The following is a 13,606-nucleotide window of genomic DNA, read 5'->3' as shown; positions in this document are numbered from 1 at the left end:
AGGGGGGAGCTCAAGGGGAGGCCAGAGACTCCCGGGCGGGACAGGAAGCCGCATCCCCGAGGCCCCCGTCAGGTGCAATTAAAGCGGGCACTCACGGGGCCGCCCCGACCCCGGACTTAGGCCCGCGCGATGCAAGGGGGCTGCATTCACCCCTCCGGCCCCCGGTTGCCGAGCCCCGCGACCGCCCTCCCCGACCACCCGAGGCCGCTTTACCTCAGCCGCCCTCCCGCCAGCGCCGCCATCTTGGGCCCCGACACTGGAAGCCGCTCTGTGTGACGTCGGCGCGCACCTGAGCGTCAGGCCGGGCCACGCCCCTTTCTCCCTCGCTGGGCTTCTCGGCGCCGACACGTCAGCGTCCGCTGATTGGACGGAGTCAGCGCGCAGGTGGGACCGAAGGGGAGGGGGCTGGCCATTCGCGCGTTGCCAGGGGCGTGGGTTCACGATTGGCAAGCCGGTTGTCAACCTGAAACTGATTGGCTGCTGTGTGATTGACAGCCCGGGGGCCAACCCAAGTTTGATTGGCAGATACACCTTCCACTTTTAGCATAGAAGCCGGCCCTTCGGCCCCTCTAGTCTGTGCCTATTCCAGCGAACTGCACCGGGACCATCGCCCTCCATATCCCTATTATACTTATTCAAACTTCTCTTAAATTGAAATTGAACCTTCATCCACCGTTTCCGCAGGCAGCTTGTCCACTCTCAATGAGTGAAGAAGTTCTGCTTATTAAAGCCTGCTTGCATTCACCTTATCTATACCCCTGATAATCTTGTATACCTCTGTCAAATCTCCTCTCAATCAGAATCAGGTTTATTATCACCGGCATGTGATGTGAAAATTGTTAACTTAGCAGCACCAGTTCAGTGCAATACGGGGAGAGAAAAAATAAACAAATAAAAGTAAAACACAATAAATAAACAAGTAAATCAATTACAAACACGAGGAAATCTGCAAATGCTGGAAATGCAAGCAACACACACAAAATGCTGGTGGAACACAGCAGGCCAGGAAGCATCTATAGGGAGAAGGAGTCGACATTTCGGGCCGAGATTCTTCGTCCTGACAAAAGGTCAGGGCCCGAAACGTTGACAGCGCTTCTCCCTATAGATGCTGCCTGGCCTGCTGTGTTCCTCCAGCATTTTGTGTGTGTTGATTAAATAAATCAACTACATATATTTTTTAAAAAGTGAGTTGGGCCTTCAGGCTTCTGTACCTCCTCCCTAATGGTAACAGTGAGAAAAGGGCATGCCCTGGGTACTGGAGGTCCCTAATATTGGACACTGCCTTTCTGAGACACCGCTCTCTGAAGATATCCCGGGTGCTTTGTAGACAGCTCTGGGTAATTCTTATATTGGTTTCTGCCCCCATTTCCCCCTCCACCCCCACTCTGATGAAGGGTCTCGGCCCGAAATGTTGACTGTTTATTCTCTTTCATCGATGCTGCCTGACCTGAGCTCCTCCAGCACATTGTGTGTGTGTGTCTGTGTGTGTGTGTATGTCTGTGTCTGTGTGTGTGTGTGTGTGTGTGTGTGTGTATGTCTGTGTCTGTGTGTGTGTGTGTGTGTGTGTGTGTGAGTGTGAGTGTGTGTGTGAGAGTGTGTGTGTGTGAGAGTGTGTGTGTGAGAGAGTGTGTGTGTGTGAGAGAGTGTGTGTGAGTGTGTGTGTGTATGTGTGTGTGAGTGTGTGAGAGTGAGTGAGTGTGTGTGTGTGTGTATGTGTGAGAGAGAGAGAGAGAGAAGATATCACGCACAGATTCTCCTCTGTCTAGATATGTTTGCCTAAGGTTTAAGTTTTAACTTGCAAACCTACATTGGTGCAAGATTGACAGAAACTTTGGCATGTAATAAAAGAGAGTGTGTAACAGTCCTCCTTATCAAGGGGTCAATGGGAAAGCAGCTCAGAAGGAGGTTTAATATCACCGGCACATGTCGTGAAATTTGTTGTCTTTGCGGCAATTATAAGAAAAAACAAGAATTGCAGTAAATATATATATATTAAAGTAAGTCATGCAAAAATAGAAATAAAAAGGTAGTGGGCATCGTTCATGGGTTCAATGTCCATTCAGAAATTGGATGGTGGAGGGGAAGAAGCTGTTCCTGAATCGTTGAGTGTGTGTCTTCAGGCTCCTGTACCTCCTCCCTGATGGCAGAGGGGAAGAAGCTGTTCCTGAATCGTTGAGTGTGTGTCTTCAGGCTCCTGTACCTCCTCCCTGATGGCAGAGGGGAAGAAGCTGTTCCTGAATCGCTGAGTGTGTGTCTTCAGGCTCCTGTACCTCCTCCCTGATGGCAGAGGGGAAGAAGCTGTTCCTGAATCACTGAGTGTGTGTCTTCAGGCTCCTGTACCTCCTCCCTGATGGCAGAGGGGAAGAAGCTGTTCCTGAATCGTTGAGTGTGTGTCTTCAGGCTCCTGTACCCCCTCCCTGATGGCAGAGGGGAAGAAGCTGTTCCTGAATCACTGAGTGTGAGTCTTCAGGCTCCTGTACCTCCTCCCTGATGTTAACAATGAGAAGAGGGCATGTCCTGGGTGATGGGGGTCCTTAATGATGGACGCTGCCTTTTTGAGGCATCAGCCTGGAAGATGTCCTGGATACGACGGAGGCTGGTGCCCGTGATGGAGCTGACTGAGTTCACAACTCTCTGCAGGTAACTTCGATCCTGTGCTGCCCCCTACCCCCGTACCAGATGGTGTTGCAGCCGGTCAGAATGCTCTGCACAGTACATCCGTAGAAGTTTTCGAGCGTTTTAGTTGAAATACCAAAGCTCCTCAAACTCCTAAAGCAATACAGCCGTTATCGTGCCTCCTCGGTGGCGGCATCGACCCATTGGGTCCAGGCGGGATCCTCAGAGATGTGGACACCCGGGATCTCGGAACTGCTCCCTCGCTGGAGAGCGTCCGAGCTGGTCCCATCGCCGTCTAGTCAGGTGTCTCCAACGCACAGGACCGCAAGGGGCTGCAGACGGTCGCAGACTCAGCCATCTTCGTCACGGGCATATCACTCCCTGTCACCGAGGACCCTCGCCATGAGGAATACACCCTCCTTTTCGTTACTACCATCAAAGAGGACGTACAGGAGCCTGAAAGTCACACTCACCAGTCCAGGAATGGCCCTTTACCCTGGACCATCCGATTTCTGAACCTACCTTCTTGCTTCTTTTTTGGACCACTTAGTAAATTTTGTAATTCATGGTCTTTGCAACACTGCCACAGAGGGTCCCGAGCCCGGCTGTGGGAGGAGGAGGGTCGGGCGTGGGGCACGCCACCCCATCCCTTAAAAACCCAGAGCTACAGAAACGCCAACAGAAGCTCCGAAGACCCCGCCTCTGGGAGAAGAAGGTGGGCTACACCCGGGGACGACTTGGAAGACTGGCCCAGGACGGAGGCCTCTGCCCCGGTGGGCAGGTATGTTTGCCTTTGCACCGAGAGGATCGTAGGGATCTCCCTACCGTCCATCGGGGACATTTATCAGGAGCGCTGCGTACGCAGGGCCCTTAGCATTATCCAGGATCCCACCCGTCCATCCAGCATCCTCTCTGACTTCCTACCATCAGGCAGGAGACTCCGATGCACAAAGACAGGAACGGTCGGGATGGGAAACAGTTTCTTCCCCCAGGACATCAGGCTCCTGAACTCCCTGCCACATCGCATCAAAGTGTCACCGGTTAATCTGTTCTGTACCTGACAATACTTGATATTTATAGACTTCTGTTTGCTTATTTATGCATAATCCATTTGTAAATTCAGTTCTTATTTTCCTAAATTATTTTGTGTGTTATGTGTACTATTATGCTCTGCACCTTGGTCTGGAGAAACATTACCTTGTTTGACGACAAACATGTTAAATGACAGTAAACTTGACCTGACACCACATGCTGTTACGAAACAACTAATTTCATATCATCTTGGTCTCAGAGTCATAGGTAGTCTCAGAAGTAAGCCTTTCGGCCCATCTAGTCCATGTTGGACTGTTACTCCACCTCGTCCCAGCGGCGCGGAGCTCGACCATAAGGCACGGGAGCAGAACTGGCCCATAGATTTCGGCATTCCAGTGATAGTAAGTCAGATTCTGACCATCCCCAGGTAAAGGCAGGTACCGGGGGAAAGGGAAAGGGAAATTGTTCCTCCGCCGCTGATGCCGCCCAGCTTTCTGGGTGTTCCGGTTTAGACTTCAGATTTCCAATGTTTTAAAGTTTCAGTGGCGGTAAGTAGCCGGAGATGAAGGAGGGGCCTGTGCTGTAGAAGGCGAAATTCCTCTTGAAAAGCCCCTCGAACTTGCTTCTAAAAATCCGAAGGAGGTAAATGGAAATGTCGTTTACTTGTGAAACGAAAGGGCTTCTGAGATCAATCTCCAAAGCCAGCCCTCAACTACCCATCATGTCCTGCCACCTCACTCCCTCATCCTGCTTCCCTCCCTCCTCTCTTCCTACCTCCACCCTCTCTCAGACCCTCCTCTTTCCCTGCCTCTCCACTATCTCCCCTCGCTCCATCCCCCTCCCTACTCCTCACTCTCTCCTTCCTCACTTGCTGCCTCTCCTCCTGTGGTGAACTACATATACCTGTCTGGACACCCCCCCGCCCTCCGCTGACTGCTCCTGTGGCTCCTCCCACGGACCCCGGTATAAAGGCGAGTGGAGACACCGCCCCGGCCTCAGTCTCCAGGATGTAGTGTGGTGGTCAATTGCTGCTTATTCTTTCTTCCAGCCAATAAAAGCCTATATCTCGCCTCACGTCTCCGAGAGTGCATCACCTCCCTCCCTGCTTCCCCCTTTCTCGCTTGCTCCCTCCCTCATCTTTCCCTGCCTCCCCACTCTCTCCTTCCCCACTTTCTGCCTCTCCTCCCTCCTCTCACGCTGCACCCTCCTTGCCTACCCTAACCTCCCTGCCTCTCCCCTCAGCCTCAGCCGCTCCGGAGGGAACAAGCCAACGTTGTCCAGCCTCTCCTGGTGGCTCCCCAGTCCAGGCCGCATCCTGGACAGCCTCCTGCGTGCCTGCTCCAGAACCGCACGCAAAACCCCCACATGTGACCCACCCAAGGAGTTGCTAAATCTTGCACTGGACCCCCGACCAACGAAGACCAGAGACTGACCTGGAGCTCCACGGCGTGCTGCCGCTTATTGTGCAAGACCTCGAGAAGGGCCGGCCGGCTCATCACGTCGGGATGACACTGAGCTGTGGTATCTATCGAGGCCGTAGCTCAGATTTAGTTGTTTGTTAACCTTGTGGGGGTGGTTTTAACTCCGGCGTGGGCAGTCCAAAGGAGAACGGTCGGGCACTTGGGGGGGGGGGGCTAGCAACCCCACCCCAGAGCTACAGAAATGCCAGCGGTAGCTCCAAAGACCCGACCCCTGGGAAGGGAAGGATCTTCAAATGGGCTACACCGTGAGAGACCGGCCCAGGAGAAAGGGGCACGGGAAAGCTGATGCTGGCGGCCCGTGCCCCAGTAGAAGACGGGATGGTTTGGGGGACGGTGCAGGATGGGATAGTTCAAGTTCAATATCTCCGAGGTCCTAACCTAGTCCCAACACATCGATGCAGCTACAAAGGAGGCACAGCAGCAGCTAAATTTCATCAGGTGTTTAAGGAGTGACCAAAAACTATAATTATTACGGTGGAGAACGTTCTGACTGGCAGCGTCGCCGTCTGGAATGGGGGGAGGGCGGCTACTGCACCGGATGGAAATAAGCTGCAGAGAGTTGCAAACTCACTCAGCTCCATCATGGGCACCAGTCTCTGTAGTGTCCAGGACATCTTCAGGGACACTAAACCCCGATTCTGATTAGAAGCGAGGCGGTTAGTGATGTGCCAGGGACCGTGGTCAGCTCTGCGGTCGAAGGCCACTGATCCACACGGATGGCTGTCGGGTTGGCAGGCACTGAGGACGAAGAGCAGCAACCCCCGTGGGCAGTGGCTGAGGTCGGCGGACGAGGGCTGGTGACCTCCCCCGAGGTCGGTGAGCCCCGGGCTCAGAGTTCGTGCAGGCTGGAGGCGCAAAGCCAGTTGAACCCCTTCACTGTGTTTCCATCTACGTGAGAAGAATAAGTAATTCCGAATCGGAATCGAGTCTGCTCTGCCATTCCATCATAGCCGACTGATAATCCCTCTCAATCCCATTCTCCTGCCTTCTCCCCATAACCTTTGGCACCCTGACTAATGAAGAACCTATCAACCTCTGTTTTAAACATGAATTGGCCTCCACAGCCATCTGAGGCAATGAATTCCACAATTTGCCACCCTCTGGCTGAAGGAATTCCTCCTCATCTCTATTCTAAAGGGACATCCTTCTATTCTGAGGCCATGTCCTCTGATCCTGGACTCCCCCACTATGGGACACATCCTCTCCACATCCACTCTATCTGTGCACTCTGGTCCTGGACTTCCCCACTATGGGACACATCCTCTCCACATCCACTATCTGTGTCCTCTGGTCCTAGACTCCCCCACTATAGGAAACATCCTCTCCACATCCACTCTATCTGTGCCCTCTGGTCCTAGACCCCCCCACTATAGGAAACATCCTCTCCACATCCACTCTATCTGTGCCCTCTGGCCCTAGACTCCTCCTCTATAGGAAATATCCTCTCCACATCCACTCTGTCGAGGCCTTTCAATATTTGACTGGTTTAAATGAGATTCCACCCTCTCCCACCTTGTTCTTCCAAACTCCTCTGAGTACAGGCCCAGAGCCATCGAATGCTGTTGGTACTTTAACCCTTTCATGCCTGGGATCATTCTAATGAACCTACTCTAGACCCTCTCCAATGCCAGCGCATCCTTTCCTAAATGTGGAGTCCGAAACTGCTCACAACACTCCAAGCCTTTTACAAATCCTCTGTTTTTCTTGGGAATGTTGCGTTATCTAATCTTGCTGTTGCAAGTACACTTTTCACAGCATCTGTGTAGATGCGTACACGGGAATAAATTCAGCCTTGGCGTTGAATGCTTAAAGCCTGTATCCACAGCCTGCTCGTGGTTAGACAAGGTACCCTGGGTAGGGCACTGGTCTACTTTCTGCGAAGGCTGAGGAAAGTCCATCTCCCACCCCCCATCCTCATCACATTCTACGGGGGTTGTATTGAGAGCATCCTGAGCAGCTGCATCACTGCCTGGTTCGGAAATTGCACCGTCTCGGATCGCAAGACCCTGCAGCGGATAGTGAGGTCAGCTGAGAAGATCATCGGGGTCTCTCTTCCCACCATCACGGACATTTATACTACACGCTGCATCTGCAAAGCAAACAGCATTATGAAGGACCCCACGCACCCTTCATACAAACTCTTCTCCCTCCTGCCGTCTGGGAAAAGGCACCGAAGCATTGGGCTCTCACGACCAGACTATGTAACAGTTTCTTCCCCCAAACCATCAGACCCCTCAATACCCAGAGCCTGGACTGACACCTTACTGCCCTATTGTCCTGTTTATTATTTATTGTAACGCCTGCATTGTTTTGTGCACTTTATGCAGTCCTGGGTAGGTCTGTAGTCTAGTGTAGCTTTTCTCCGTGTTGTTTTTATGTAGTTCAGTCTAGTTTTTGTACTGTGTCATTTAACACCATGGTCCTGAAAAACGTTCTCATTTTTACTGTGTACTGTACCAGCAGTTATGGTCGAAATGACAATAGAAAGTGACTTGACTCGAGGTACAAGCTGTACATATTCGACGGCAAGGCTGGTTAGCGTGACGCAGTTACAGCTCAGATCATACCAGGTCTACTTCCTTAGGAATCTGCAGAGATTTGGCACGACACCTAAAACTTTTGACAAACTTCTATCGATGTGTGGTGGAGCGAGTATTCACCGGCTGCATCACAGCCTATTACGGAAACACCAATGCCCTCCAGCGGCAAATCTTACCAAGCTAGTGAATTTGGCCCAGTACATCACAGGTAAAGCTCTCCCCAACACTGAGCACGTCTACGTGGAATGGTGTCGTACGAGAGCAGTAACCATTGTTAGAGGTCTGCACGGTTCGTTGCCTTCTGCCCTCTGGTTGATCTTTCACTGATCCCGTTACAGTTACTATTCTCTAGATCTGCTGAGAATGAATCTCAGGGTCGTATACACACACACAGACTCTGATAGTAAAAATCACTTTAAGGTCTAGCAAGGGCCCATCCATTTGTGATGAGATGCGAGTGCATCTGCAGAAGCAGGGCTGGAAAATATATTTACATTGCTTAAGGAGCATAAGCCCTTTAATCCAATTCTTTCACTGTGGGGGGGGGGGGGGTCATTCTTATAGACAACTGGTGCAGGAGAAGGCCATTCAGCCCTTCAAGCCAGCACCTCCATCCAATGTGATCATGGCTGATCATCCACAATCAGTACCCCGTTCCTACATCTCCCCATATCCCTTGACTCCGCTATCTTTAAGAGCTCTATCTAACTCTTTCTTGAAAGCATCTAGAGATTTGGCCTCCGCTGCCTTCCCAGACAGAGCATTCCACAGATCCACAACTCTCTGGGTGAAAATTTTTCCTCAACTCCGTTCTAAATGGCCTACTCCTTATTCTTAAACTGTGACCTCTGGTTCTGGACTCCCCCCAACATCGGGAACATGTTTCCTGCCTCCTGTACACGAGCCCAGTCGCTCCAGTCTTCCATATATTAGCATTATAATAGCATGCCCCTACTCCTAGATTTATTCAGACACACTGGAACCCTGCACCTATCAATAACCCTACCAAAGTAAATGTGTGCTAAATCAAAACTCAGATCCTTCATTCTATCTGTAGCTTTGTTAAGGTTAATATGCGGGGGATTCCGGTTAATTGGGGGGAGCCGCTTACTTGGGACGGCTCTTAAAGACCAACACCAGGCGAGAAAGTAGCCAGGATTCCCTCAGTTTATCCGGGACAATATGCTGCTTACCTCGGGCAGGGGCTGCTGCCAAACGGTTTCTACCCAGCAGCAGACAAGTTGCATCTGTGTGGCCCCTGGACACCACACCGGGCTTAGAGCGGACAGTTTTTAAATAGCGTCGGGTGTGTACCTTCGCGTTCAAAAGGCAGTGAGACGATTCAGAACTGTTTCGCTCACTGCGTCTTCAGGCTTGGAGATGCCAGTAAGAGTTAACGACTGCTCCAATTAGCTGAAGTTTCAAGGAAGTAGTTAAAAAGGTATACATTTTTTAAAAAAAGGAAAACAACTGTTCAAAAGCGGAAATGAAACAATTGCGTCTCCTCAACAAGTTGGGCACTACGAAGAATTTGAGGGTATCGACAATCACCTTGAATGTTACAATGAGGATTTGGAGGATGGTATAGTTGAAAGCATTGTATGAAGGCAGTCCATTATCTGCTCTGGATGTCTGTGCTAATTTTCTCCATTTACTGTCAACCAAAAGAACCGGGCAGCGTACACCAGACGAATTTCTTGGTCTATAGTGGTTATTCAGCCTCTAGGGTGCATGCCTACCCTGCTGGAGCCGGCTGCCTGCATCCAGCCCACAACCCCTGCATGCCCCTTCTCTCGACGTAGCAACGGAAATGCCTCTCAGAGGTTGTATCTGCACCCGTCTCCGCTGCTCCCCCTGGCAGCTCGTTGCAGGTACTCGCTTCCCTTTGCAAAATGGAACTTGCCACTCGGGTCTCTTTTGAATCCCTCCCCCTCCCAGCTTCTGTCTACACCCTCTGACCCCCCCCCCCCCACCGCACCGCACACTCAGCTCTCACCTGTGGCATCTCTGCATGCCATACAGCGACGTTCCGGTACACGCTTCAACAGGTGAGGTTCGCCAGCGGGCCTCGTACCCCGGGGAGACGCCTGTACCCAGCCGGTGAAGTCAGCTCCGTGCGGACTGGTGGGGGGGGGGGGGGGAGCGAGATCCACGGTGAGACCCGCCGGCCAGGAGGCCGGTTCTGTAACGGCCCGTGGAGAGCGAAGGGTGCGTCGAGGCACGGAAGGCGTCACGGTCATCCACTGTAACCGGGGAGGACCCCAGTCTGTGACGCTCATTCGTCCCACTGGACCCCGACGTCTGAGGTCGAGAGAGTGCAACTTCCCTCTAATTTTAAAATTTAATTCCAATACATAACTTGCTACCCAGCTTGTCTTTTCTTATACATTTTTAACTCTTTCCATGAAAGCAGATGATTGGGGCAGCCACTAAATTGGGCCAACACGTCCTGGTCTTGATGTGTCCCAATTAACTGGAATCCACTGTACTTAGTTATAGTCACTGGGATCCGAGTTTCCAGTTCGTGACCACCAGACTAACATCGCTAATCCTGGAAGGGAACATCCCATCACTCACACATCTTTCTCAAACAGTCTCAGCTCCTCCCTAAATGAAACACTGACGACCTGGAGCTCCTGCAGTGACAACACCCGGCAGAAAACAACAAACAAGTGTTTATTCAGTCCACAGTTCCTCTCAAAACATCGTATAGTTCAATTTACAAAAAAAAAAGAGAAGAGGTCAATATTCACAAGGCTTCTTGCTGTGCAAGAGTATTTAACTGCAGGAGTCCCGCAGCGGCCAGTCTACCCCTGACTGGGGCAATAACTTCCCCCCCCCACCCCCATGATTGGCAGGTCTGGGGTTTGGTTGGTGGGTTTGCAGGTCACTTGGCCCATCATTGTCCGTGCTAGACCCCAGCAGGGCAATCCGGTTCAAGTCTCCCCAACAGGAGTTTGGGGAGCAATGGCAGGGATTAAACGTCTCACCCAGACTGAGACAATAAGTTTTCCGAACAGCATGGGACAGGGGCAGGGAAATGTGTGTGGGATGGGAGAAGGGAATGGCATGGGATGGGGGGAAGGGAATGGCGTGGGACGGGGGAAAGGGAATGGCGTGGGACAGGGGGGAAGGGAATGGCGTGGGACAGGGGGGAAGGGAATGGCGTGGGACAGGGGGGAAGGGAATGGGCTGGGACGGGGGAAGGGAATGGTGTGGGACGGGGGAAAGGGAATGGTGTGGGACGGGGGAAAGGGAATGGCGTGGGACAGGGGGAAAGGGAATGGCGTGGGACGGGGGAAAGGGAATGGCGTGGGAAAGGGAATGGCGTGGGAACGGGAATGGCGTGGGAACGGGAATGGCGTGGGAACGGGAATGGTGTGGGAACGGGAATGGTGTGGGAACGGGGGAAAGGGAATGGTGTGGGAAAGGGAATGGTGTGGGAAAGGGAATGGTGTGGGAACGGGAATGGTGTGGGAACGGGAATGGTGTGGGAACGGGAATGGTGTGGGAACGGGAATGGTGTGGGAACGGGAATGGTGTGGGACGGGGGAAAGGGAATGGTGTGGGACGGGGGAAAGGGAATGGTGTGGGACGGGGGAAAGGGAATGGTGTGGGACGGGGGAAAGGGAATGGTGTGGGACGGGGGAAAGGGAATGGTGTGGGACGGGGGAAAGGGAATGGTGTGGGACGGGGGAAAGGGAATGGTGTGGGACGGGGGAAAGGGAATGGTGTGGGAACGGGGGAAAGGGAATGGTGTGGGAACGGGGGAAAGGGAATGGTGTGGGAAAGGGAATGGTGTGGGAACGGGAATGGTGTGGGAACGGGAATGGTGTGGGAACGGGAATGGTGTGGGAACGGGAATGGTGTGGGAAAGGGAATGGTGTGGGACGGGGGAAAGGGAATGGTGTGGGACGGGGGAAAGGGAATGGTGTGGGACGGGGGAAAGGGAATGGTGTGGGACGGGGGAAAGGGAATGGTGTGGGACGGGGGAAAGGGAATGGTGTGGGACGGGGGAAAGGGAATGGTGTGGGACGGGGGAAAGGGAATGGTGTGGGAACGGGGGAAAGGGAATGGTGTGGGACGGGGGAAAGGGAATGGTGTGGGACGGGGGAAAGGGAATGGTGTGGGAACGGGGGAAAGGGAATGGTGTGGGACAGGGATGGGGGAATTTCGTTGGATGGGGAGAATATCGTGGTACGAGAGGGTAGATGAATGCGGGACAGAGGAAATGGATCGGGAGTTGTAAAGCGGTCAGAGCTGGAAGTGGCCGTAGAGGTGGCCCAGCCGGTCGATGTTCTTGTGCAGGACGCTGTGCAGCAGGCCGAGGCAGCGGTCCAGGTCGGCGTCCCGGGGGAACTCGCGGTAGAAGCAGCCCGTTTCGGCGTCGAAGCTGAACTTCTGGGGCAGCGGCCCGTTGGCCCGCAGGTAGGCCCAGACGCCGAGGAGCAGGAGGCGCACCTCGAAGGGCACCAGCAGGTGGAAGACCTCGTGCATGCAGCCCAGCTCCGGTGGGAGCAACTGCCCCTCCGCCATGCAGTCCAGCAGCTCGCGGGAGGCGTGCAGGGGCCAGGCCGAGGCGGTGGCGCTGGCGTGACGCGAGGCCTCCCAGTGGGCCACCAGCGTGGCCAGCAGGGCCCGCAGCAGCACGGAGCAGTGGCAGAGGGCCGGCGGGCCCAGCGCCACCAGCCGCAGGAAGCCGAAGAGCAGCGGGCTCTCCTGGAAGCGATTCCGGATCTGCAGGTCCCGCTCCACCGTGCCCCGGGCCTGCTCCTCCGGGGGCCAGGCCAGCTCGCTGGCCGTCACGTCGGGGCACAGGCCCTCGACCAGGGCCAGGGCCACGGCCTGGGCGGCCTCTGCGCTCACCCGCCCCGGGGTCTCGCCGCAGGCGCAGCGGACGGTCAGGGCCAGCAGCCGGTAGGCGTTGGCCTGGGCCTCGCCCTGGGGCAGGGCCCCCGGGCCAGGGGGCGGCTTCAAGCCGCGGCCGATCACCCCGGCGTGGGAGACGGCCCAGACGCCGCCGAAGCCGACGGCGGCTCCGAGCTCGCGGTTGGCCCCCAGCAGGGAGTCGTTGGGGCCTGGCGGGGAGGGGGTGGGGCCGGGACTCGCAGGCTGGCTGCCGAATAGGGTGCCGTTGGCCGGGTGCAGGGCCGAGGCCACCAGCTGGCGCAGAACGGCGCGCTGGGCGGCCGGCGATGAGGAGGCCAAGCGGGCCAGCAGCTCCCCGGCCGGCGCCCGATCACCCCGGCCCTGCCGGAGCCCCAGGAAGAAGCGGGAGGAGGCAGCCCGCACCAGGCCCGAGAGCTGGGCTGGCCCCAGGCCGGAGGGCGATGGGGGCAGGGGCAGGGCGGCCAGCAGCCGGGCGGCCCCCTCTGCGACGCCAGCCCCCGCCGTCCGGGCCGGCAGCAGGAGGCGGCCCAGCTGCGGGGCATGGCCGGCGAGGGCCCGGGCGAGGCCGCCTGCCCCCCCTCCGCCCCCCTCTGCCTCCTCCGCCCCCTCCTCCTCCTCCTCGGCCCTCGCCAGGGAGGCGAGGTTCAGCAGCAGACGCCGGCACTCGGCGGCCGGGGCCTGGGAGTGCAGGCGCGCCACGCAGCGGCCGGCGGTGTCCGGGACCAGGCCCGGCACCGAGGAGGAGAGGGCCGAGCTGAGCTGGGCGGCCAGGGCCAGCTCCTCCGGGCGGGAAGCCAGGGCCAGCAGCTCACACAGGGCCTCGGCCGCCCAGCCGGGGCCGCAGTAGACGGCCAGCAGGCCCAGCAGCTGGTGGGGCCAGGGGTGCCGCTTGCACTCGGGCCGCAGCGCCCGGCGGCACAGCTCGGGCAGCCGGTCCTTCAGCCCGTCCAGGAAGGGCACGGGCCGCGGCTGGCCCTCGGCCCCGGGGCCCGGGGCCCGGCCGTACACCAGCCGCTGCAGGTGGAGCAGCAGGAGCTGGACCACGCG

At 55.6% G+C, this 13,606-nt stretch overlaps 2 protein-coding genes across 5 annotated transcripts in view; both read right to left on the bottom strand.

Annotated features, from left to right (window-relative positions):
* Positions 1–349, bottom strand: part of ganabb (glucosidase II alpha subunit b) — a 95,775-nt gene extending 95,426 nt beyond the window's left edge. For 3 of the 4 annotated variants that reach the window (XM_059955376.1, XM_059955377.1, XM_059955379.1), the window contains exon 1: positions 214–349. In XM_059955376.1, the coding sequence (XP_059811359.1) occupies positions 214–242 (29 nt within the window). In that variant the 5' untranslated portion in view covers positions 243–349. The remainder of the gene's footprint in view (positions 1–213) is intronic. The other variant, XM_059955378.1, reaches the window with a different exon arrangement.
* An 11,439-nt stretch (positions 350–11,788) lies between these two features.
* The window catches only part of ints5 (integrator complex subunit 5), a 7,820-nt gene continuing 6,002 nt past the window's right edge, over positions 11,789–13,606 (bottom strand). The window contains 1 exon segment of the mRNA XM_059955375.1: positions 11,789–13,606. This exon segment is cut by the window's right edge and continues 549 nt beyond it. Coding sequence (XP_059811358.1) covers positions 11,924–13,606 — 1,683 coding nt within the window. The 3' untranslated portion in view covers positions 11,789–11,923.

Source organism: Hypanus sabinus, chromosome 31 (assembly GCF_030144855.1).
Source record: "Hypanus sabinus isolate sHypSab1 chromosome 31, sHypSab1.hap1, whole genome shotgun sequence".
Taxonomy (NCBI): domain Eukaryota; kingdom Metazoa; phylum Chordata; class Chondrichthyes; order Myliobatiformes; family Dasyatidae; genus Hypanus; species Hypanus sabinus.
This window is presented reverse-complemented; position numbering and strand designations above follow the sequence as displayed.